Source organism: Rhinoraja longicauda, unplaced genomic scaffold, assembly GCF_053455715.1.
Source record: "Rhinoraja longicauda isolate Sanriku21f unplaced genomic scaffold, sRhiLon1.1 Scf000154, whole genome shotgun sequence".
NCBI classification, from domain to species: domain Eukaryota; kingdom Metazoa; phylum Chordata; class Chondrichthyes; order Rajiformes; family Arhynchobatidae; genus Rhinoraja; species Rhinoraja longicauda.
Genome location: NW_027601372.1, coordinates 132,565 through 156,701, shown reverse-complemented (window position 1 = coordinate 156,701; position 24,137 = coordinate 132,565). Strand labels below are relative to the sequence as shown.

The 24,137-nt window shown below is 47.6% G+C and overlaps 1 protein-coding gene across 1 annotated transcript; it reads right to left on the bottom strand.

The window, feature by feature from the left end:
- Window positions 1–809: 809 nt before the first annotated feature.
- On the bottom strand, window positions 810–23,679 carry LOC144590214 (nurim-like). Its single transcript, XM_078394996.1, has 4 exons — window positions 23,529–23,679; window positions 13,132–13,334; window positions 10,589–10,765; window positions 810–6,907 (listed from the first exon to the last, which is right to left on the bottom strand). Exons 1-4 carry the CDS (start codon window positions 23,677–23,679, stop codon window positions 6,590–6,592), a joined length of 849 nt encoding a protein of 282 aa, XP_078251122.1. The 3' UTR covers window positions 810–6,589.
- Between the last annotated feature and the right edge of the window lie 458 nt (window positions 23,680–24,137).

The following is a 24,137-nucleotide window of genomic DNA, read 5'->3' as shown; positions in this document are numbered from 1 at the left end:
GAGTCAGCGGCTCTACCAGCTGTGCTGCCAAACATGGAGGAGATGGAGGACATATTTATTAAAGTCAGTCAGAGCAACAAGTTAGGTAGAAACGGGTTAGAAAGTTGGAGAAATAAATGGTATCAGAGCCGGAAAGAAAATGCGGGGCACATTACACAACGCAAATTGAAATGCTTAAAATATCAATGAGTCATCCTGACATTGAACAATCCAGGAACTAAGTACAATGATGACCAGGACTTGCTGCTCTTGTCTACTGTCCAGTTCTCCACCCACTTTTTTTTCTTTCTCATTTGTTAAAAATATACAAATGCTTTTATTCAAAACAAACAAAAATACAGAGTAGTAACACGATCAAAGACTGCCTATATTGGCAGTTTACAAACAAAGTTATCATATTAAAATATCGCCAACTTTAACTCGCAATAATACACTTGACCTTTTGCGGCGAAGTTCTCCACACACTGGGGGCGATAGTTTAATTGTTGATTCTCTTGGTACAGACAGTTCTACAAAAATACGGTAGATTCAACATGATTGATGAATCAGGGAACACTATTTGCATTTCACGGATCGAATATGACTTTGGTGAAACCGCATTTAGAATATTGTGTTCAGTTCTGCGCACCATCACGGCCGTTTTTACAGCATTATGGGCCCCCGGGCAAAGCAGTTTACTGGGACCCCTACGTTACTCTCCCCCACCCCCCTTTCCCTACCAGCCCCCCCCCTGTCGTGCCGGCGAAAAGCACTTACCGAAAAGCACTTAGCGATGGACTTAGGGTGCTACATTGTTGCGAAAAGCACTTACAGATCGCTGTGAGAAGCACTTAGTGACCGAAAATGTTGCGAAAAAAGCACTTATTGAACCTACATTTTTAAAGTAGTATTTATTTATTGCAAGTCACTTAACATACACAGATCAGCATGGGGCCTCTATGCTCGTGGGCCCCCGGGCAAGTGCCCATCAGGCCCATGCGTTAAGACGGCCCTGCGCACCATGTTATAGGAAAGATGTTGTCAAGCTGGAAAGAGCACAGAGATGATTTATGAGGATGTTGCCAGGAGAGGTTGAGTAGGCTGGAACTCTATTTCCTGGAGCGCAGGAGGATGAGGGGGTGATCTTATAGAGGCGTATAAAATCATGAGAGGAATAGATCGGGTAGACACAGAGTCTCTTGCCCAGAGTAGGTGAATCGAGGCCCAGAGGACATAGGTTTATGGTGAAGGGGAAAAAAATGAATAGGAATCTGAGGGGTAACTTTTTCACACAAAGGGTGCTGGGTGTATGGAACAAGCTGCCAGAGGAAGTAGTGGAGGCTGGGACTGACCCAACATTTAAGAAACAGTTTAGCCAGGTACATGGATAGGACAGGTGTGGAGGGATATGGGCCAAATGCCGGCAGGTGGGACTAGCGTAATTGGGGCATGTTGGCCGGTGTGGGCAAGTTGGGTTGAAGGGCCTGTTTCCACAATGACTATGATCGAATTGGTAATAATGAGATTTCGATTGGGAACTAGAGAACTATTTAAAGGTTACTTTGGAAATTGATAAGCAGAGAAAAAGCTGTCTTGCAAACAAAAAAAGTCTCGAATACAACAGTTTCCATGTAACCTCCCTGCAGTAATCAGACACCATTACCTCTTAAGAACTGTCTGTCAGTTACATGGCGGGGGCCATAGAAATTGACAAGCGATCATTTTTGCTGGCTTTGATTTGTCTTTTTGGATATCTTTCATTAATTAGTTCTATGTACCTTTTCATATCTGTTCCCTCTCCCCTGACGCTCAGTTTGAAGGGTCTCGACCCGAAGCGTTACGCATTCTTTTTCTCCAGTTATTGCCTGACCCGCTGAGTTACTCCAACTTTCTGACTCGAAGCGATCACTTCTACTGTCGTGAGTAATGATAATCTATTGAACAATGTAACAGACAGCCTTCAGTATTTTTAGCTTGTTTTAAGAAAAATAAAAAAGCTAATAAAAAGACATTTATTCTTGAAATTCCTGGAGAAAAAATATTCATTATTGCAAGTCTGAAACTTTCTACCCCTATTCCCTTTTCCCCATTGGCACAGTTGCCTTTACAACACAATATTCTCTAACACAAGGTTTCTTGAGAACACAAGCATCGCTCGACTTGTGCTGATATCCGAAACATCTTAAAGATGTCAATTCATCATTTGGGGCAACAGAGTGGCACAGTTGGTAGAGCAGTTGCTTCACAGCGCCAGAGTCCCGGGCTCGACCCTGACCTCGGGTGTTGTCTATGCGTGGAATTCACATGTTCTCCCTGTGACAGCGAAGGTTTCCTCCCATATCCCAAAGACGTGCAGCTTTGTAGGTTAACTGGCTTCTGCAAATTGCCCCCAACTGTGCAGAGAGTGGATGAGAAAGTGGGATAACATAGAACCAGTGTGAACAGGTAATCGATGGGCGCCTTGGACTCGATGGGCCAAAGAACCCATTTCAACGATGTATCTCTAAGGAAGTGAGTTTGAGTGGATTATTACAACATTCTGCCTTAATGACATTGCGTTACATTTGAGTGAAAACAGTCTTGAAAACAGTCTGTAGGGCAAGAACACTCAGAAGGATCCATGATCCCTCTGGAAAAATTGGGAGTGGGGTTTGATGTTTGATAAATTGGCAGATGGAATCCAATTTGGGAACAGGTGAGGTCATCCAATTGAGAAGGAGGAAGGAAAAAGCAAATTGCTATCTAAATGGAACAAAGCCACAAAATGCTGTGGTACACAGGGATCCAAGAGCCCCAGTACATTAAACACTCCAACATAGTGGCACAAAGTCATAGCAAGCAAATAGGAAGGTTAATTTGTATGTTCACTTTTATTTATGGAGGTGTGGAGGCTAAACAGAGAGGTTTTGACACTTCACTGGGCGTTGGTGATACCACACCCAGCATACTGTGTACATTCTTGAAGGAAATGTGCACTTGCTTGAGAGGTTCTACTTATTGTGTAACGGTTTAACTCTGGCAAAGAGGTTTATGTGTTAAGATGGTTAGGCCTACGAGCTTTAGGAGTTTAGAATTGGGGATGATTTTCTTGATAAGATAAAAGATCCTGAGGGGGATTCACAGGGGTACCAAGACTCAGGGGACATAGGATAAGAATGAACTGTACCCCACACAAGATGGAGAGGAGGGATGTTTTGCTCTCACTGGATTGTGACCCTTTGGGAAGAAAACACAAAGTGCTGGAGACATAGTAGGTCAGGCAGTATTTCTGGAAAACAAAGAGGTGATATTTTGGGTTGGGCTTATTCAAACTAGATTAGTTTGATTAGTAAGGATGTCAGGGGTTATGAGGCGAAGGCAGGAGAATAGGGTTGAGAAGAAGATAGATCAGCCATGATTGAATGGCAGAGTAGACTTGAGGGGCCAAATGGCCTAATTCTGCTCCTAGAACTGATGAGCATGACCCAAAAGATCAGCAATCCATGTTCTCCAGACATGCTGCCTGACCTGCTGAGTTACTTCAAAACTACGACTCTTTTTCTTAAACCAGCTTCTGCAGATTCTTGTGTCCACACATGACTCTTTGGAGTTCGCTATTGCAGAGAGCTGTGGAGGTGGAGTCGCTGAATAGGCACCAGCTGCAGACTGACTCAAGGAAATCACAGATTTGCAGAGAGACTGGAATGTGGTGTTGACCCGAGATTAAATCAGCCATGTTCTCAGTGGACAACAGAGCAGGATGGAGGGGTGGACTGGCCTAAGGTGAGAGGGGAAAGATTTAATAGGAACCTGAGGGGCAACTTTTTCACACAGAAGGTGACGGGTATATAGTTCAAGTTGCCAGAGGAGGTAGCTGAGGCTGGTACTATAACAATATTTAAAAGACACTTGGACAGTATAGTGGAAATTACAAATGCCTTAATTACACTAGGGATTGAGTGCAGAATTGTTTACATAAGTGCTAGTCTACCCAAGTCCTATATTGCATAAGTCAGGCAATATCGATTTTATGGTTACCCAGTATTAGTTATTAATTTATTGTGTTATTGATTATTATATATTTATCTGTTTGCTATTGCATTAACTGTCCTGTTATGCTGTGGCATTATTCCTATGCTGGTGCACATGTCAATTAAACACTCTTGACTCTTGCCTCAGGTGGTAGAGTGCCAGGGATTGTATATCTGAAGCTGCATTCTCACAAGGTGTACTATGAACACCACAATTCACTATCCAAAGCAATTTCAGAGCTTTCAACATGAGTATATATTTTTCTAAGGGTACAAATCGAAGGATACAAATCTTTATCATATAAATCTAAGTAAACAAGGGTGGTGAATCTGTAGAATTCATTGATACAGATGGCTGTTGAGGCCAAGTCGATGGATAATTTTAAGACAGAGATTGACAGATTCTTGATTAGAACGGGTCAGGGATTACAGGGAGAATGGGGTTGAGAGGGAGAGATAGATCAGTCATGGTTGAATGGCAGAGTAGACTCGATGGACCAAATGGCCTAATTCTGTTTCTGGAACTTAGGATCTTATAAATGATTGTCCGAAATTGTTTCCAACAGAAATCCATAAAAAAGAAATCCAACAGAAACATTCAAAAATGTAAAAAATGCCATGTTTCTTGGTAAACCCTCCCAGTGCCTCATCCGACAGAGATATGCAAAATCAACCAGATCATTATTCAAGTTCCAATCTCAACAAACAGAAACAATGCTCCTTTATACATTTACCAATATGACATAAATTGGAAACACACTGACAGTTTCTGGTGAGCTAGTGAATGACGAATCTCCTGATATCAATGATGACAGATGAATACTGGATTACAGATTTTTTATGGATTTGTATATATTTTTTAAAAAATGTCAGATTATTCCTTGAACACCACAATTCACTATCCAAAGCAATTTCAGAGCTTTCAACATGATGAGTATATCTTTTTCTAAGGGTACGAATCTAAGGATACAAATCTTTATCATATAAAAATTGTTATAAAAATATTTTGAGCATCGGATTTTCCTTCAGTGATTTGTGTTACCGTGGGCGAGGCAGATGTTAGCACAATTCTCAGTTGCTGTGAGGTACCACACTCTGTTCATCCAGGAATTACTGCAGCAGGTCGATTTCTCTCGATCGATGATGTCCTTAGTCAGTGACGAATTGAAGGACGGCAATTCGACTGGCCCATTACATGGTAACTCTGTCCCAAGCCAACAGAAGCCTGTGATCGTAAGTTCAAAGTACAGTAAACCCTCGTTATAATGGACCATGGGGGGGGGGGGGGGGGGATGGTGTCCCTTATTGCCAATGGTCTTCTATAACCAAGTGAAATGGGTAAAGTTTAATCCAAGGCTGGGTCAGAAGAAATGGTGCTTTGGGGGGGTGAATTCACAGGCCACGGATCTACGAGCCCCCAGCCTAACACGCAACACGCCGGGGACAGGCCCAGTACTCACGCCGCCTTCTTGCTGCTTGCCATCTCCTCTTCCACATCCAGAAGCACGCCACGTGGTGCCAGCTCGTTGGGTAATTAGCGGAAGTGGGAGAGCGTTGCAACGGGAGCCTTGTTATAGCTATAATTGATACTGATATTATTGATATAACCAAAATCCGTCCTATAGAGGTCCATTATTGCGAGGATTTACTATAATTGGTAGATATGGAAGGAAGGTGAGGAAATATAATATCATCTGAAAGGCAGTGATCGTTCGGTGGAAGAGAGCAAAAATTCTAACCAGGACTAAAACTTGTCTTGATGTGCACAGGCACCTAGCGTTTTATGTTTCTTTGATTTATGATTTTTTAAAATAACGCTCTTAGTTAATTGTTTAATTAATACCTAAACCAAATTTAAGTGCTGTAGTTTTGAAATGATGTGCTGAAATTTATGCCTGGCAGTGTAATTCGTGTATACATTTAATTTACGTGTTTTTGAGTTATAAGTACGTAATCCTTGCATAAAACGCAAGCTGCCTGTACTTGATGAGCCGTGACCTGCACGCTTGAAAAGCAAGATGAGACTGGGTACATCTTTCCTGACTGATGGGCCGAGCGTCACAAGTTACCTGGCACGCTGAGAAACTCCAGCACTTTATGTCTTCTCCCATCTCCCCCTCCCCACCAAGACTAAATTCTCTGCCCACTTTAAAGGCCGGTAATATTTCTCGTTCTCTCTATAAAACAGTCCAGTTTATCTGTAGAAACGAGGAACTGTAAAAATGCTGGTTTGCCAAGGAAAGATGCAAAATGCTGGAGTAATTCAGGGAGTCAGGTAGCACTCTGGAGAGCGTGGATAGAGCATTTCGGGTCGGGACCCAAAACTGAAAGGAACTGACCCGAAACCTGACCCGTCATTTTTCCCTGTCCTTCAGGAATGCTGTCTGACCTGCTGGGTTACTCCAGCATTTTGAGTCTTTTTTTCCCCACAAGGCTAAAATCCCCGGCCACTTTAACCAGACGGTTATATATTTCCTGTTCTCTTTATAATAAGGGTCCAGCTTATGTGCAGTCGGAGGTCACGAGGGGCCATCCCATTTGACTGCTGTTACTGGGGGTGGGCTGTGTTGGCTGATGGCCCCTGGGATGGGCACGGCCAGCTACTCCCGGTGCTCGCCCACTCCGTTGCGTGGGGCAGAGTGGGTGAAGGAGGCCTCCTCTCGGGAGAAGATTTCGAACTTCTTGTCCAGCTGCGCCCGCAGGTAGCGGTAGTCCTGCTGGTCCAGGCCGTGGCCAAGGACCAGGTAGAGGGTGAAGGTGGCGGACAGCAGCAGCCGGTCGAGGGACAGGCTGGGCACCAGCCACAGCACGACCAAGAACTCCAGGAAGACAGGGTGCCGCAGGTGACTGTACAGGCGCTGGGCCCTCTGAGACTTCAGCTCCATTGGGTCCCCAAGGGCGAGGCAGTGGTAGTAAACCTGTTGGGGAAGCAAACAGTCATAGAATCACACAGTAGGCAAACAGGCCCTTTGGCCCAACTCGGTCCATCCTGACCAAATTGCCCCATTTGAGCTATTCCCATGTTTGGCCCATATCCAGCCAAACCTAAATGTGTAGGAAGGAACTGCAGATGCTGGTTTATACCGAAGATAGACACAAAATGTTGGAATAATTCAACGGTACAGGCAGCATCTCCGGATAGAAGGAATGGGTGATGTTTACGGTTGAGACCCTTCTTCAGACTCGACCCGAAAAACATCATCCATTCCTTCTTTCCAGAGATGCTGCCTGTCCTGCCGAGTTACTCCAGCATTTTGTGTCTTTCCTTAGCAAACCAGCATCTTGCCTTTCTTCGTTCCTAGCTTGCACGTTATCCCGGGTGTCATTCTGGAAGCTCTGTTTTTTTTCCATTTCCCAAAGACATGTGGATTTGTACATTAATTGGCTACGGTAAATTGTCCCCAGTGTGGAGGGAGTGGATGTGAAAGTGAGATAACATCGAACCAGTGTGAACAGGTGACCGATGGTTGGCTTGGACGGGCCGATGAGCCTGACACACGCTGAATCTCTAAACTAAACAAAATCCAGGGCAAAAGTCGTTTAAAAGTTGTAATTGTATCAGCCTCCACATCTCCTGTGGTATCTCTTTCTAGATAATCACCGACTGCGACTGAAAAACCTATCCGTCAGATCGCCTTTAAATTTCTCACCGTGTACCTGTTCAACCTAATTCTAATCTCCCCTGGCCCGGGCAACGCGGCAGTAGAGATGGCACCTCACAGCGCCAGAGACCCGGGTTCGGACCTGACTACGGGTGCTGCCTGTACAGAGATTGTACATTCTCCCCATGACCTGCATGGGTTTTCTCCGGGATCTCCGATTTCCTCCCACACTCCAAAGTCGTACAGGTTTGTAGGCTAATTGGCTTGATATAATTGTAAATTGTCCCGAGTGCGTGTCGGATAGTGTTAGTGTGCAGGGATCACTGGTCGGCACAGATTCGATGGGCAGAAGGGCCTGTATCTCTAAACAAAACAAAAAAATCTGAGTACACGCCCTTTCCATGGTCCTCATGATTTTGCCAACCTCTAGAAGGTCACCCCTCAGCCTCCTACATGCCAACAAGAATAATCCCATCCTCTTCAATTTCTCCTTATAACCACAGATCTCAAATCAGGTCTACCACATCCTTCCTGAAATGTGACAACCACAACCGTACGCAATACTCCAAGTGTGGTCTAACCAAAGTTTTGTGCAACTGAAGCATGACGTCCTGTCTCTTAAACGCATTGCCAATAAAGACAGGCATAACAAATGGAAAGCCATACAGAATGGAGAATGTGCAGAATCAATCAGCACCCGAGGTCAGGATTGAAACTAGATCACTTGAGCTTTGAAGAATGGTTGAAAGAGACACCATGAAAACAGCCCTTGGCCCACTGAGTCCACACTGACCAGTTCAATTTATTGTCACGTGTACCGAGGTACAGTGAAAAGCTTTTGTTGCGTGCTAACCAGTCAGTGGGAAGACTATACATGATTACAATTGAGCCATTTGCAGTGCACAGATACATGATAAGGGATAAGGGAATAACGTTTAGACCATCAATCCCCATTCCCAATCTTATTCACTCCCTACACACGAGAGACAATTTACAGAAATTTGGAACGTGGGAGTAAACTGGAGCACTCGGTCACAGGAAGAAAGTGCAAACTTCAGAGATCTGGATCGAACCAGGACCTCTAGCGCTGTGAGGCAGCAACACTATCGCTGGCCACCCATGATAATAATAATAAATTTAATTATTCACAAAATGCTGGAGTAACTCAGCGGGTCAGGCAGCATCTCGGGAGAGAAGGAATGGGTGACGTTTCGGGTTGAGACCCTTCTTCAGACTGATGTCAGGGGGGCGGGACAAAGGAAGGATATAGGTGGAGACAGGAAGATAGAGGGAGATCTGGGAAGGAGGAGGGGAAGGGAGGGACAGAGGAACTATCTAAAGTTGGAGAAGTCGATGTTCATACCACTGGGCTGCAAACTGCCCAGGCGAAATATGAGGTGCTGTTCCTCCAATTTCCGGTGGACATTTACTATAAACCCACTGACTCGCACAGCTATCTGGACTATACTTCTTCCCACCCGGTCCCCTGCAAAAAGTCTATCCCCTACTCCCAATTCCTCCGTCTACGCCGCATCTGCGCCCGGGATGAGGTGTTTCACACTAGGGCTTCCGAGATGTCCTCGTTCTTCAGAAAACGGGGCTTCCCCTCCTCCATTATAGATGAGGCTCTCACTAGGGTCTCTTCTACATCCCACAGCTCCGCTCTTGCTCCCCCTCCCCCCATTCGCAACAAGGACAGAATCCCCCTCGTTCTTACCTTCCACCCCACCAGCCAGCGGATCCAACATATCATCCACCAACATTTCCGTCACCTACAACGGGACCACACCACTGGCCATATCTTCCCATCCCCTCCCCTCTCTGCGTTCCGCAGAGACCGTTCCCTCCGTAACTCCCTGGTCCACTCGTCCCTTCCTACCCAAACCACCCCAACCCCGGGCACTTTCCCCTGCAACCGCACGAGATGCAACACCTGTCCCTTTACCTCCCCCCTCAACTCCATCCAAGGACCCAAACAGTCTTTCCAAGTGAAACAAAGGTTCACCTGCACCTCCTCCAACCTCATCTATTGCATCCGCTGCTCTAGATGTCAACTTATTTACATCGGCGAAACCAAGCGCAGGCTCGGCGATCGCTTCGCTGAACACCTGTGCTCGGTCCGCATTAACCAAACTGATTTCCCGGTGGCCGAGCACTTCAACTCCCCCTCCCATTCCCAGTCTGACCTTTCTGTCATGGGCCTCCTCCAGTGCCATAGTGAGGCCCGCCGGAAGTTGGAGGAGCAGCACCTCATATTTCGCCTGGGCAGTTTGCAGCCCGGTGGTATGAACGTCGACTTCTCCAACTTTAGATAGCTCCTCTGTCCCTCCCTTCCCCTCCTTCTTCCCAGATCTCCCTCTATCTTCCTGTCTCCACCTATATCCTTCCTTTGTCCCGCCCCCCTGACATCAGTCTGAAGAAGAGTCTCGACCCGAAACGTCACCCATTCCTTCTCTCCCGAGATGCTGCCTGACCTGCTGAGTTACTCCAGCATTTTGTGAATAAATCGATTTGTACCAGCATCAGCAGTTATCTTCTTATAATAATAAATCTAAACCTGTAACATCGGGGTGTTATAACCAGACCTGAAGAAGGGTCTCGACCCGAAACCTCACCCATTCCTCCCAAGGGATGCTGCCTGTCCAGCTGAGTTACACCAGTTTTTCGTGTCTATCCTCACCAACTTTAGCTTGGATTAGAGATACAGCATGGAAGCAGGCCCTTCGGACCACCGAGTCCGCCCGGACCAATGATCCCCTAATGATACACACATTAGGGCCAATTTGCAATTTATACCAAGCTGATTAACCTACGCACCTGCACGTCTTTGAAGCGTGGGAGGAAACCGGAGATCCCGGAGAAAACCCATGCAGGTCACGGGGAGAGCGTACAAACAAGCACCCATAGTCAGGATCGAAGCCAGGTCTCCGGCGCGGTAAGGCAGCAACTCTACCGCTGCGCCACTGTGCCCCACAGGCCAGGGAGCCCACCACTCACCTGCTTAAGGCCCATGAGCTCGGCGTAGTCGAAGATGAGCACAATGCTGAAGATGATTAGCCAGGCGATGATGTGAACGATGAAGCAGATCAGGGGGAACCAGGTGGCCCAGGGCTCCCTGCTGATGTTCCACAGCAAGGGAGCGGCCTGGATGGGCTGCCAAAACCTCATCAGCAACTGCAGGAGAACAGACACCATTAGACATGACCTACAAAGCCCTCCATAACCTGGCTCCATCCTACCTGACTGACCTCCTCCACAGACACACTCCCACCTGCACCCTCCGCTCTGCTGCTGCTAACCTCCTGTCCCCCCCATCCGGACCAAACTCAGATCCTGGGGGGACAGGGCTTTCTCCATCGCTGCTCCCACACTCTGGAACTCACTACCCCAAACCGTCAGAGACTCCTCCTCACTCACCACATTCAAAACATCACTGAATTCTCACCTGTTCAGCACTGCCTTCAATCACTGACTGTCACCTCACCTTCTTTTTTTTTTCTTCATATTTCAGATACAGCGCGGAAACAGGCCTTTTCGGCCCACCAAGTCCGCGCCGCCCAGCGATCCCCGCATATTAACACTATCCTACACACACTAGGGACAATTTTAGGGACAATTTTTACATTTACCCAGTCAATTAACCTACATACCCGTACGTCTTTGGAGTGAGGGAGGAAACCGAAGATCTCGGAGAAAACCCACGCAGGTCACGGGGAGAACGTACAAACTCCTTACAGTGCAGCACCCGTAGTCAGGATCGAACCTGAGTCTCCGGTGCTGCATTCGCTGTAAAGCAGCAACTCTACCGCTGCGCCACCGTTTACTTCTCTTCGTTTACTTATTTATCTATTTATTTTCTTTTATGTTTTAGTAAACCTTGTAAAGCGTCTTTGAGTGTTTAAAAAAGCGCTATATAAATGTAATGCATTATTATTATTATTATTAGACAGGAGAGGTGGAAGAGACGAACATATTCAGAGGTGCGAGTATATGCAATATTCCTTTTTGTAATAAACGTAATAATCTCATGTGGGGGAAAGTATGGCACGCTCACATTTGTAGAATGTTCACTTCATTCAGTAAAGTAGACTTTACTGTCGACTTTACTGCCGGAATGGCGGGACTGTCGTATGTTGAAAGGCTGGAGCAATTAGGCTTGTATACACTGGAATTTGGAAGGATGAGGGGGGATCTTATTGAAACATATAAGATAATTAGGGGATTGGACACATTAGAGGCAGGAAACATGTTCCCAATGTTGGGGGAGTTCAGAACAAGGGGCCACAGTTTAAGAATAAGGGGTAGGCCATTTAGAACGGAGATGAGGAAGAACTTTTTCAGTCAGAGAGTGGTGAAGGTGTGGAATTCTCTGCCTCAGAAGGCAGTGGACGCCAGTTCGTTGGATGCTTTCAAGAGAGAGCTGGATAGAGCTCTTAAGGATAGCGGAGTGAGGGGGTATGGGGAGAAGGCAGGAACGGGGTACTGATTGAGAGTGATCAGCCATGATCGCATTGAATGGCGGTGCTGGCTCGAAGGGCTGAATGGCCTACTCCTGCACCTATTGTCTATTGTCTATTGTCTATTGACTTCAGAGATTGCATCGTGGAAAGAGACCCTTCGGCCCACTGCATTTGCGCCAACCAGAGGTCACCCCATACACTAGAATTTCCTACACACTAGGGACTATGTACAATTTTACCGAAGCCAATTAACCTGTGGAGGAAGGAACTGCAGATGCTGGTTTAAACCGAAGATAGACACAAAACGCTGGAGTAACTCAGCGGGACAGGCAGCATCTCTGGAGAGAAGGAATAGGTGACATTTCGGGTCGAGACTGAAGAAGGATCTCGACCCGAAACATCACCCATTCCTTCTCTCCAGAGACGCTGCCTGTCCCGCTGAGTTACTACAGCATTTTGTGTAAACCTGTCTAAATGTGTCTGTGCGTGGAGTTTGCACATTATCCCGGGTGTCCTCTGGTTTCCACCCACGTCCCAAAGACGTGTGGATTTGTACGTTAATCAGCCACGTTAAATTGGCCCCAGGGTGCAGGCAGTGGATGCGAAAGTGAGATAACATAGAATCAGTGTGAACAGGTGATCGATGGTCAGCCTGGATATGATGGGCCAATGGGCCTGATACAAGTTGTATCTCAAAACTAAATGAAAACCAGGGCAAAAGTCAATTAAATGTTGGAATTGTATCAACCTCCACATCTCCTGCTGTATTACTTTCCAGATAATCATTACCTGTGATGGAGAAACCTATCCCTCAGATCGCCTTTAAATTTCGCACCATAAACCTGTTCCACCTAATTCTACTCTCTCCTGATCCGGGCGGCATGGCGGTACAGATGCTGCCTTACAGTGCCGGAGGCACAGGTTCTACTCTGACTACGGGTGCCGTCTGTACGGAGTTTGGACGTTCCTATATGTGTTTGAAGTGTGGGAAGAAATCAGAGAGCCCGGGGACCAGAGCACCACAGTGTGGCCGGTCGGTTGGGCTTTTGGTGGTGCCGTGGGAGTGTTCGGTGATGTTACCTGCAGAGAGGCGGCTGTAGAGAACACATAGAGCGATCTCTGGAGCACACCGAAGCAGGCCAGCGTCCAGTTCTTCACAGTCTCCGCTGCCATCAGGCTGTGCTGCAGAATGAAGATTACAAGGAGGGCCAGGTCAAATGCGAGGGTCAGGAGGACCTTGCGGTCTCCCAGGGTGGACTGCCAATCCTCGTGTCGGTCTGCATCTGAGGGAACAATGGCAGCTGGTCAGGCAGGATTAGCACATTACAGCGAACAAGTGCTGGGACACAAAGCACGAGAGCAACTCAGCGGGTCAGGCAGCATCTCCGGAGAACATGCACGGGGGACTTTTCAGATCAGGACCTTCTTCAGCCTGATTGTATGAGAGGGTGGATGATGAAAGTTGGGACAGAGGAGAGGCAGGACAAAGCAGGTAACAGGTGGAGGAAGGAACTGCAGATGCTGGTTTGCACCGGGGATAGACGCAAAATGTTGGAGTAACTCCTTGGGACAGGCAGCATTTCTGGAGAGAAGGAATAGGTGACGTTAGAAGGATGAGAGGAGATCTTATCGAAACGTATAAGATTATTAAGGGGTTGGACATGTTAGAGGCAGGAAACATGTTCCCAATGTTGGGGGAGTCCAGAACAAGGGGCCACAGTTTAAGAATAAGGGGTAGGCCATTTAGAACTGAGACGAGGAAAAAAAAATTCAGTCAGAGAGTTGTGAATCTGTGGAATTCTCTGCCTCAGAAGGCAGTGGAGGCCAATTCTCTGAATGCATTCAAGAGAGAGCTAGATAGAGCTCTCAAGGAAAGCGGAGTCAGGGGGTATGGGGAGAAGGCAGGAACGGGGTACTGATTGAGAATGATCAGCCATGATCACATTGAATGGCGGTGCTGGCTCGAAGGGCCGAATGGCCTCCTTCTGCACCTATTGCCTATTGTTTTGGGTCGAGACCCTTCGGACCACTCAGGCGAAGGGGAGATCGTGTTCGTAACGTATGGGAGGAGAATTAGGCCATTCGGCCCATTCAATCGTGGCTGATCAATCATTCCCTCTCAACCCCATTCTCCTGCCTTCTCCCTGTAACCCTTGACACCCGTACTAATGAAGAATCTGTCAAGCTCCACTAAAAATATGTAATGATGGCCCCCACAGCCATCTGTAGCAATGAATTCCACAGAATCACCACCCGATGTCTAAAGAAATTCCTCTTCATCTTTCTAAAGGTGCCTCCATTTATTCTGAGCCTGTGCCCTCTGGTCCGAGACGCTCCCACTTGTGAAAAAATCCTCTCTGTATCCACTCTATCCAGGTCTTTCACTATTCAATAATAATAATAACACATTTTATTTGTCATATGTAGGTTGGCACAGGGTCAACGGTACAATGAAATGTATTTGACAAGACAACGGGTCACCTCAGCTGTAATATTCCAAGGATAAATAAGATTTAAAAAATGCCATTAGTAAGGTAAAAAGACAATATTAAAAATAGGTAAAAACACAATATTAAAAATAATCAACATATATGATTTGAAATGTGTTTATGAGTTCAGAAGCCTGATGGTAGAAACTGTTCTTAAGTCTGATGGTATGCGCAGCCATACTCCTGTATCGTCTGCCTGACGGTAACAAGGAGAACAGCCTGCGTGCTGGGTGGCTGTGGTCCTTGATGATGCTGCGTGCCTTCCGCAGGCACTGCCGGTAGGAAATGTCCTGAATGGCCGGGAGACAGATGCCAGTGATGTGCTGTGCCGTCTTCACCACTCTCTGTAGTGATTTGTGGCTGTGGGCAGAACAGTTCCCGTACCAGACTGTAATGTAGCCCGTCAGCAGGCTCTCGATGGTGCATCTGTAGAGGTTTGTGAGGATGCTGGCGTTCATGCCAAACTTCCTCAGTCCTCTCAGGAAAAAGAGCCGCTGGTGGGCCTTCTTTGTTATTGTGTCCGTGTGCAGTGTCCAGGAAAGGTCCTCAGTGATGTGCACACCGAGGAACTTAAAGCTGCTGACCCTTTCAACCTCAGCATCACCGATGTGGATGGGGAGGTGTCCACTCCCCCGCTGTCTCCTGTAGTCCACGATCATCTCTTTAGTTTTGCTGACATTGAGAGAGGTTATTTTCCTGGCACCAGATGTTTAGTGCCTTTACCTCCTCTCTGTAGGCCGTCTCATTGTTGCCTGTGATGAGGCCCAAGATCGTCGTGTCGTCAGCAAACTTTAGGATGCTGTTTGAGCTGTGCTTAGCAGTACAGTCGTGCATGAACAGGGAGTATAGGAGAGGACTGAGCACACAGCCCAGGAAATTGAATATCCATCCGCAGATGGAGGTCTCCAGTCCAAGATCAAGGAGCTTGGGGATGAGTTTTGAGGGAATAATAGGAGACGAGGAGGAATTTATTTATGGAAAAGAGAGGGAATTTTGTTAGCCAGAGGGTAGTGAATTTGTGGAATTCATTGCTGCAGACAGCCGTCATTGGGTATTTTTTAAATGGTTCTTGATTAGAAAGAGCGTCAAAGGTTAAGGGGAGAAGGCTGGAGATTGATGTTGAGAAGGGAAAAATATATTCGCCATGATCCGATGGCAGAACAGACTGGGTGGGCCGAATGGCCTAATTCTGCTTCTATGTCTTATGGATATTACTCGGTCCATTATGGGTACTGACCACCCCACCAAAAGGATTTAGAGGAAGCACTACCAAAATATTGCAGGACTTGAGATGTAGGGAGAAATTGAGTAGGCTAGGACTTTATTCTTTGAGTGCAGATGGCTGAGGGATGATTATGAGGGGAAGAAGGGTGAATGCACAGTCTTTTATCCAGAGTAGGGATATCATGCACCAGAGGACATGATATCGGTGGCGCAGCGGTAGAGTTGCTGCCTTACAGCGAATGCAGCGCCAGAGACCCGGGTTCGATCCCGACTACGGGTGTTGTCTGTACGGACTTTGTACGTTCTCCCCGCGACCTGCGTGGGTTTTCTTCGAGATCTTCGGTTTCCTCCCATAGACCAAAGACGTTCAGGTTTGTAGGTTAAGTAGCTTGGTAAATGTTTTTTTTAAAAAATTGTCCCTAGTGGTGGGGATCGATGGTCCGCGCGGAATCGGTGGGCTGAAGGGCCTGGTTCCACTCTTTATCTCTAAACTAAACTAAAGGACACAGGCTTAAGGCAAGAGGGCAAAGATTTATTCGGAAAATGAGGGGCATTTTTTTCACTCAGAGGATGGTGGGAACATGGAACAAGCTGCCGGAGGAGGTAGTTGAGGGAGGTACTATTACAATATTTAAAAGACATTGGGACAGGTACATAGATAGGAAAGGTTTACAGGGATATGGACCAGGCGCGGGGAGGTGGGACTGGCGGAAATGGGGCACCTTGATCGGCATGGGCGATACGGACCGAAGGGGATGTTTCCCTGCTGCATGACAAAAAGGCAACTATTATCAAAGACCCACACCACCCTAGCCATGCTCTCTTCTTGCTGCTACCATCAGGAAGAAGGTACAGCAGCTGAAGAATTGTTAGCTCCAGGTTCAAGAACAGTTTCTTCCCAATGACTATCATGTTCCAGAACCACCCTGCACAACCCTAACCACAAACCTGCTAAACAGGTACGGACTTTGCACTGCTTTGGTAACTCCATATATCTTGTGTTTTTTTTGCACTATCATGGTCCAGCTCAGCTTGAATGACAGATGATTTATTGGACTCAACAACAATAGATATGCAATGTTCTTGTAAACTGGCAACAAGTACATTGTTCCATTGTATGAGTTTCATGATTCATCCTGTGCACTGTATGTATCTGAGATGGTGGAGGTGGAAGGTGAAGGAGAATGTTGGCGTCTGTGAACTTGGGCGGCACGGTGGTGCAGCGGCAGAGTTACTGCCTTACAGTGCTTACAACGCTAGAGACCCGGGTTCAATCCCGACCACGGGTTCTGCCTGTACGGAGTTCCCTATGACCTGCTTGGTTTATCTCCGAGATCTTCCGTTTCCTCCCACACTCCAAAGACCCACAGGTTTGCAGGTTAATTGACTTGGTATAAATGTACGTTGTCCCTAGTGCGTGCAGGATAGAGTTAATGTGCGGGGATCGCTGGTCAGTGCGGACTCGGTGGGCCGAAACACTGTTTCCATGCTGTATCTCTAAACTAAACTAAAACTCACCTCCCGCACCATCGGAAAGTGCTCTAAGTTTCCATGATCGGCTCGGGATGGGGACACTTTGGCGTTTGGAGGCGATGGACGGCGCGATTGCGGTGGTTGCGGGTGGCGGACGCGGGAAGGCCCTACAGCAGCGGGGCGAGCGAGCGCAGCATGCAACAGCTCCACGGAGAGGCGGAGGAAGGAGCTGACCCCCTACTTCATCGATCCAGTGCCACCGGGACAAGGGATGAGAAAGTAATGAATTGCTTATCACTTTGCTTAGTTAGTTTGGTTTATTGTCACGTGTACCGAGGTACAGTGAAAAGCTTTTGTTGCATACCATCCAGTCAGCGTAAACACAATACATGATTACAATCGAGCCATTTACAGTGTACAGATACATGACAAGATAATAACGTTTAGTGCACGGTAAAGACAGCAAAGTCCGATCAAGGATAGTCCGAGGGTCAACAATGAGGTGGATGGTTGAGCTGAGACCAGGAACGGACTTTTCAGAGACTTGGATGTTGCAAGATTGTGGTGGAATGAGGCAACCTTTGGCGTGCTTTCCCAGAAGGGGAGCTATTCTACTCACGTACAGTATGATTTGACCAAATAGCAAGTAGAACAAGCATCTCACTGTATCTCTGTGCACATGACAATAAACCAAACACTCCTGACCACAGGCTAAATTGATGTCTTGACAACAGTTCCTCCCGATGTTTTGCGTTTCTTCCACTAATGCTGAACATGCGGAATTACAGAGGATTTACAGACAAGTCCCCCAGGCTAGCGATTATGTATCACACAACAGCTGCGTCACCATGCTGCCACCAGTTTGTGGTAACTGGTAGAGCTGCTGCCTCACAGTGCCAGAGAAAAGAGTTCAATCCCTGCCTGTCCGGATGGAGTTTGCACGCTCTCCCTGTGACCGCGTGGGTTTCGTACAGGCGCTCCGGGTTTCCTCCCACGTCCCACATGCGTGTGGGTTTGTAGGTTAATTGGCTTCGGTAAAAATGGTAAATTGTCCCTATGTGTAGGATAGGGCTAGTGTATGGGGATCACTGGTCGGCACGGATTCTTCCTCAAAGGCAGAATCAGCGCTGTATCTCCAAACTAAAAGTAAACAATTAATTTTCCATGAAGATCCAATGCTGGTTTTTGAATGGGGTTGATAGTGTGGTTACCATGCATGATAGCATCAGGCAGCCCCAACTGAAGCAGGGAAGTGGTTGGAATAAGGAAGTGGTTGGAAGTTGCCACAGGGTGTGGTTCGGATGAGAACTACTGGTGCATTTAAAGGAAGGCGGGTAATCAAGTGTGGGTGGAAAAAGGAAGCTGAGTTGCAGCAAACTGAAGTGAATGAGAGGAAGTTTTTTTCAGTTTGGTTTCAAGAAACAGTAAACTTTTGTTATAACAGAACATTTGACACTGATAAAATTTAACAGAGCGTTTGACGGCACTGTACTCACTGGAGTTTAGAAGGATGAGGGGGAACCTCATTGAAACTTACCGAAAAGTCAAAGGCCTGGATAGAGTGGATTAGTACGGGTGTTAGAGGTTATAGGGAGAAAACAGGATAATGGGGTTAGGAGGGAGAGATAGATCAGCCAGATTCCCCCTGCCCCCCAATTTCCTCTCTAGGACGAGGGGTATGTCCGTCCTGACCTGACAGAATACATCTTCCCAAGATAGACACAAAATGCTGGAGTAACTAAGCGGGCCATCCAGCATCTCTGGAGAGAAGGATTGGGTGATGTTTCAGGTCGAGGCCCTCCTTCAGACTGCCTAGAAGGATGTCGACCTGAAGCGTACCCATTCCTTCTCTCCAGAGATGCTGTCTGTCCTGCTGAGTTACTCAGCAAGTCAGGCTGCATTTCTGGAGATCATAAATAGGTGATGTTTCAGACCATACCAGGAAGGGCACCTCTCCATTGTTCTCCAGAGATGCTGGTTGACCCGCTGAGTTACTCCAGCACTTTGTGACTTTTTTTGTTGTAAACCAGCATCTGCTGATACCTGTGTCTTCATTTCCATACGTGTTCCCCTTGGGTGTAAGTTTAACGTTCTGCACAGTGCTGGCGTCGAGGGTGTGATGTAAATAAGCACTGTTGGAAATTATGCTCCATGAAGATGGCTCTGTGAAGGTTTCGTGCTTTTGTTTCCTCAGAAACAGTGTAAGGCTCAGTGCTGGCTTCAAGTATGATGAGACATTCTGTATTTGCACAAAAAATGGTGTCTGAAATGAGCAGACCTTGTTTCAGGTTGGGATGGAGTGTCAGTACTGAACCAAAATGATGTCCGTTCATTTCCCCCCCACAGATGCTGACTGACGCACTAACATTCCTTCAGAACTTTGTGTTTTGCTGAAGTTATCAAAATTGGTTTCTTGATTAGTACGGGTGTCAGAGAATATGGGGAGAAGACAGGAGAATGGAGTTAGGAGGGAGAGATAGATTAGCCATGATTGAATGGCGTAGGAGACTTGATGGGCCGAATGGCCTAATTCTACTCATTTTCCTTATGACCTTATGTTTTAATATATTTTGGGGAATTTTGCACACTGTATGAAAGCAGAAAACAAAGTGCTGGAGGGATTCTGCACGTCAGGCAGCATCTGTGGGAGAAATGGACAGGTGACGTTTTGGGTCGGGACCTTTCTTCAGACTCAGCATTCGAAGTTGCCATTCCATTCCCTCCACAGAGGCTGCCTGATGCATTGAGTTCCTCCAGCAGTTTACCTTTTTGTCTCACTTAAGATTCCAGCATCTGCAGTCTTTTGTGTCCCCATGGTGATTGATATATTGGGCCAAGGTTCCTGACTTTCCATGGGGTTCCTTGTTATCTCTCATATTTGATGTTTAGAGTATAGAGACACAGCGCGGAAACAGGCCCTTTGGCCCACCGAGTCGGCGCCGACCAGTCATTCCTGTATTTTAGCACTATCCCACACACCAGGGCCAATTTGCAATCGACACTGGCGCCTATTAACGTACAAACCTGTGCATCTTTGGAGTGTGGGAGAAAACCGGAGCACCCGGGGAAAGCCCACGAGTTCATGGGGAGAACGTACAAAGTCCGTACATCCAGCACCCGTAGTCAGGATTGAACCCGGGTCTACGGTGCTGAAAGGAGGCAACTTCCCCGCTGCACCGCCGTGCCGCCCGCTGTGTCTCTCCACGCTGTATCTCTAAAACAAAAACTAGCGCTGCTCTCCTTCCTTTGAGGTCAGATGCAGCTGACTGCCACACCCTGAAGTGCTCCAGGAGCATTTGCAATATAGTATCCACCCGTCGCTGCTCAATGGAGTAGAGACGGAGTATCAAACATTTGCCCACTAGTGCCCCCTGTAGTCCTTGGGTTGGTTTAGAGATACAGCTTGGAAGCAGGCCCTCCGGCTCTCACCGAGTCCACGCCGACCTTCGATCACCCGTCCACATCAGTTCTGCGTTATCCCAAATTCTCATCCACTCCCTACTCAACAGCGACAATTTACAGAGGCTCAATTAGCCCCGAAATCCGCACGTCTTTGGGGTGTGTGAGGAAACCTACACGGTCACAGGGGAGAACATGCAAACTCCACACACTGCCCAATGTCAGGGTCTCTGGCGCTGTGAGGCGGCGGTTCTACCAGCTGCGCCACTGCGCCGTCTTGATAGTGTCTGGTATTTCACCCTCCGCCCCTCCATGAGACCTAAGCAGTATAATAGTTATCATGTTTCAACAACTGCCTTCTGCTGCCCTGACAATGCCAAAGGCTTTAGTTTGGTGCCAAGATCTGCCTGCTCCAAAACTGGTCTGGCAATGCCTGGTATGTGCATGTTGTTGTATCCTGTAGCAGCATTGAAGGGGGGTATCTGTCTCCGCCCTCTGTCAGTCCCTGAAACATGCGATGTAATGTTTTAGGTAACTGCCCTCTTTTGCAGTGGGCATGTGCTATCTGATCGTTCACTCTACATTGCTTCCTGTCTTGCCTGTTTTCTACCTTTTTTGCTGTCTGCAGCATTTGATCCCCAATCCGTTGACATCTGTCTTGTGCTGCCTCTCCTGTGTCACATTCCTTCATGTGCAGGAAAGAGCTGCAGATGCTGGCTTACACCGGAGATAGACACAAAATGTTGGAGTGACTCAGGCAGCGTCTCTGGAGAAAAGGAATTGATGTTGTTTTGGGTCGAGACCCTTCTTTGACTCCTAATGATTCCTTCATAATTGACAAGAAGGCCATTAAGTCCATCAAGACCACGTCACCCATCAGAGCCATCCCTTTCCTTCACTGCAATCTAACATCATAGCCTAAAGGAGTCTGAAGAAGGGCCCCGAACCAAAGCGTTGCTTATTCACGTCCTCCAGACATGCTGCCTGACCTGCTGCATTACTCCAGCATTTTGCGTGGTACGCGAGGTTCCATCATCGGCAGTCTTGAGCCTCCCTCGAAGCAAATTGGAGGAAATGCACCTCATATTTCGCTTGGGCAGTTTGCAACCCAGCAGTATGAATATTGATTTCTCTAATTTCAAGTAACCCTTGCTTTCCCTCTCTCTGTCCCTCCCCAACCCTCGTTCTTCGACTAGCTTCACTGTCCTCCTGATTAATTTTGCTGATTGTATGTCTCCTTGTCACCTTTCCCACAGCTAATAATGAACCATTCTCCATTTCCTTGATCAACATCTTCTTTGACCTGTCGTTTTCACACCTTAATTATCTTTATCTCGTCACCCTCTCCACTGACTCTCAGAGCGAAGAAGGGTCTCAACCCAAAACATCACTCATTCCTTCTCTCCAGAGATGCTGCCTGTCCCGCTGAGTTACTCCCGCACTTTGTACCTATATTCGGTATGAACTAGTATCCGCAGTTCTTTACTTTATTGTCAAGTGTACCGAGGTACAGTGAAAAGTTTTTTTGTTGCGTGCTATTGAGTCAGCTGAAAGAGTATACAGGACATCAATCGAGCCGTCCACAGTGTACAGAAACACGATTAAGGGCATAACGTTTAGTGAAAGATGAAGACCAATTAAAGATGGTCCGAGGGTCTCCAGTGATGTAGGGAGGTCAGGACCGCTCTCTAATTGTTAATGAGATGGTTAAGTTGCCTGATAAGTGGGTCAGTGTTGGGTGGGGAAATGTTACTGAGTGTGTGGGTCATTGTTTCAATTTGTTATTTTCTTAACTCTTACTCATTTGTTTATTTGTACCTTTTCATTTCTCTCATCTCTCTCTCCCCTGATGCTCAATCTGAAGGGGTTCAACCCAAAACATCACCTATTCCTTTTCCTCCAGAGATTCTGCCCGTCCCACGTAATTACTCCAGCATTTTGGTCTATCTTTGGTGTAAACCAGTATCTGAAGTTCTTTCCTTCACCCTATCTCGCTGTTTGATCATTCCCCTCCCCTCTTCCTCCTCTCCCCACCCCTCCTCTCCCTTTCCAACCCTCTCTCACCTCCCCCTCTCCTCTTCCTCCTCTCCCCTCCCACTTACTCCTCTCCACCCCACCCTTTTCCCTCCACTTCTACCCCCTCCCCTCTTCCTCCTCTCCCCTCCCACTTCCTCCTCCCCACCCCACCCTTTCACTTCCACTTCTCTTCTCCCCTCGCCCCCTTCTCCCCTCTCCATCTCCTCATATTCTCCCCTCCCCTCCCTCCCTCCCTCCCCTCGTCCCCCTCCCCTCGCCTCGCCTCCCTCTCCCCTCTCCATCTCCTCCTCCTCTCCCCTCCCCTTCCTCCTCTTCTCCTCTCCCCTTCCTCCTCTTCTCCCCTCCCTCTCCCCCATTCCAATTCTTTCCAACCCTCTCTCCCCCTCCTCTCCCCCTCCTCTCCACTCCTCTTTTCTCGCCCCATTAGGGGATTGGACACATTAGAGGCAGGAAACATGTTCCCAATGTTGGGGGAGTCCAGAACAAGGGGCCACAGTTTAAGAATAAGGGGTAGGCCATTTAGAACGGAGATGAGGAAGAACTTTTTCAGTCAGAGAGTTGTGAAAGTGTGGAATTCTCTGCCTCAGAAGGCAGTGGAGGCCAGTTCGTTGAATGCATTCAAGAGAGAGCTGGATAGAGCTCTTAAGGATAGCGGAGTCAGGGGGTACGGGGAGAAGGCAGGAACGGGGTACTGATTGAGAATGATCAGCCATGATCACATTGAATGGCGGTGCTGGCTCGAGGGGCTGAATGGCCTCCTCCTGCACCTATTGTCTATTGTCTATCTCCTCTCCCTACTCCCTGCTCATCACACTCGACCCCCATGGATTCCCACCGACCGGCCGCCTCTCCCACCTGTAGCCGGGTCCGCAGTTCCTGGCCGCACGTTCTCCCGGTAGATCTGCCGCAGGGAGACGAAGACCACGAACTCCACCGTGCTCCAGGAGACGAAGATAAAGTTGAGCAGCGAGATGCAGGCGAGGGCCGCGGACTGGAGGGCGGCCATGGCAACGCTCCGAACGCTTCCGGGTTATGGAGCGTGTCCGCGCCCTCTGCCTGCGCCTGCGCGGGGTTCTCACGCTGTGGTTGATAGGGCACCTTCCCAGCCGCGGTGCACGCTGGGAATATAGACCCTCCATTATGTCCGCGCCAGCAACTGCAGATTGCCTGAACCTTGAGCACGAAAACCAAGAGCTGGACGAACTCAGTGGATCGGGCATCGTCTGCAGAGGAAATAGGGCGGCAGCGGGAGAGTTGCTGCCTCACAGCAACTGGAGACCCAGAGATCTTGATTCTTGGTTAGCACGGTGTCGGGGTTATGGGGAGAAAGCAAGAGAATAAAGTTAAGAGGGGAAGGTAAATCATTTGAAAATTTTGGGACAAGGGTTTTAAATAATTGCAAACTGTAAACATGGCAAATGGGCATGTTCTTAATCCCATTAGAAAGAAGGTCTGAGCCCTGGC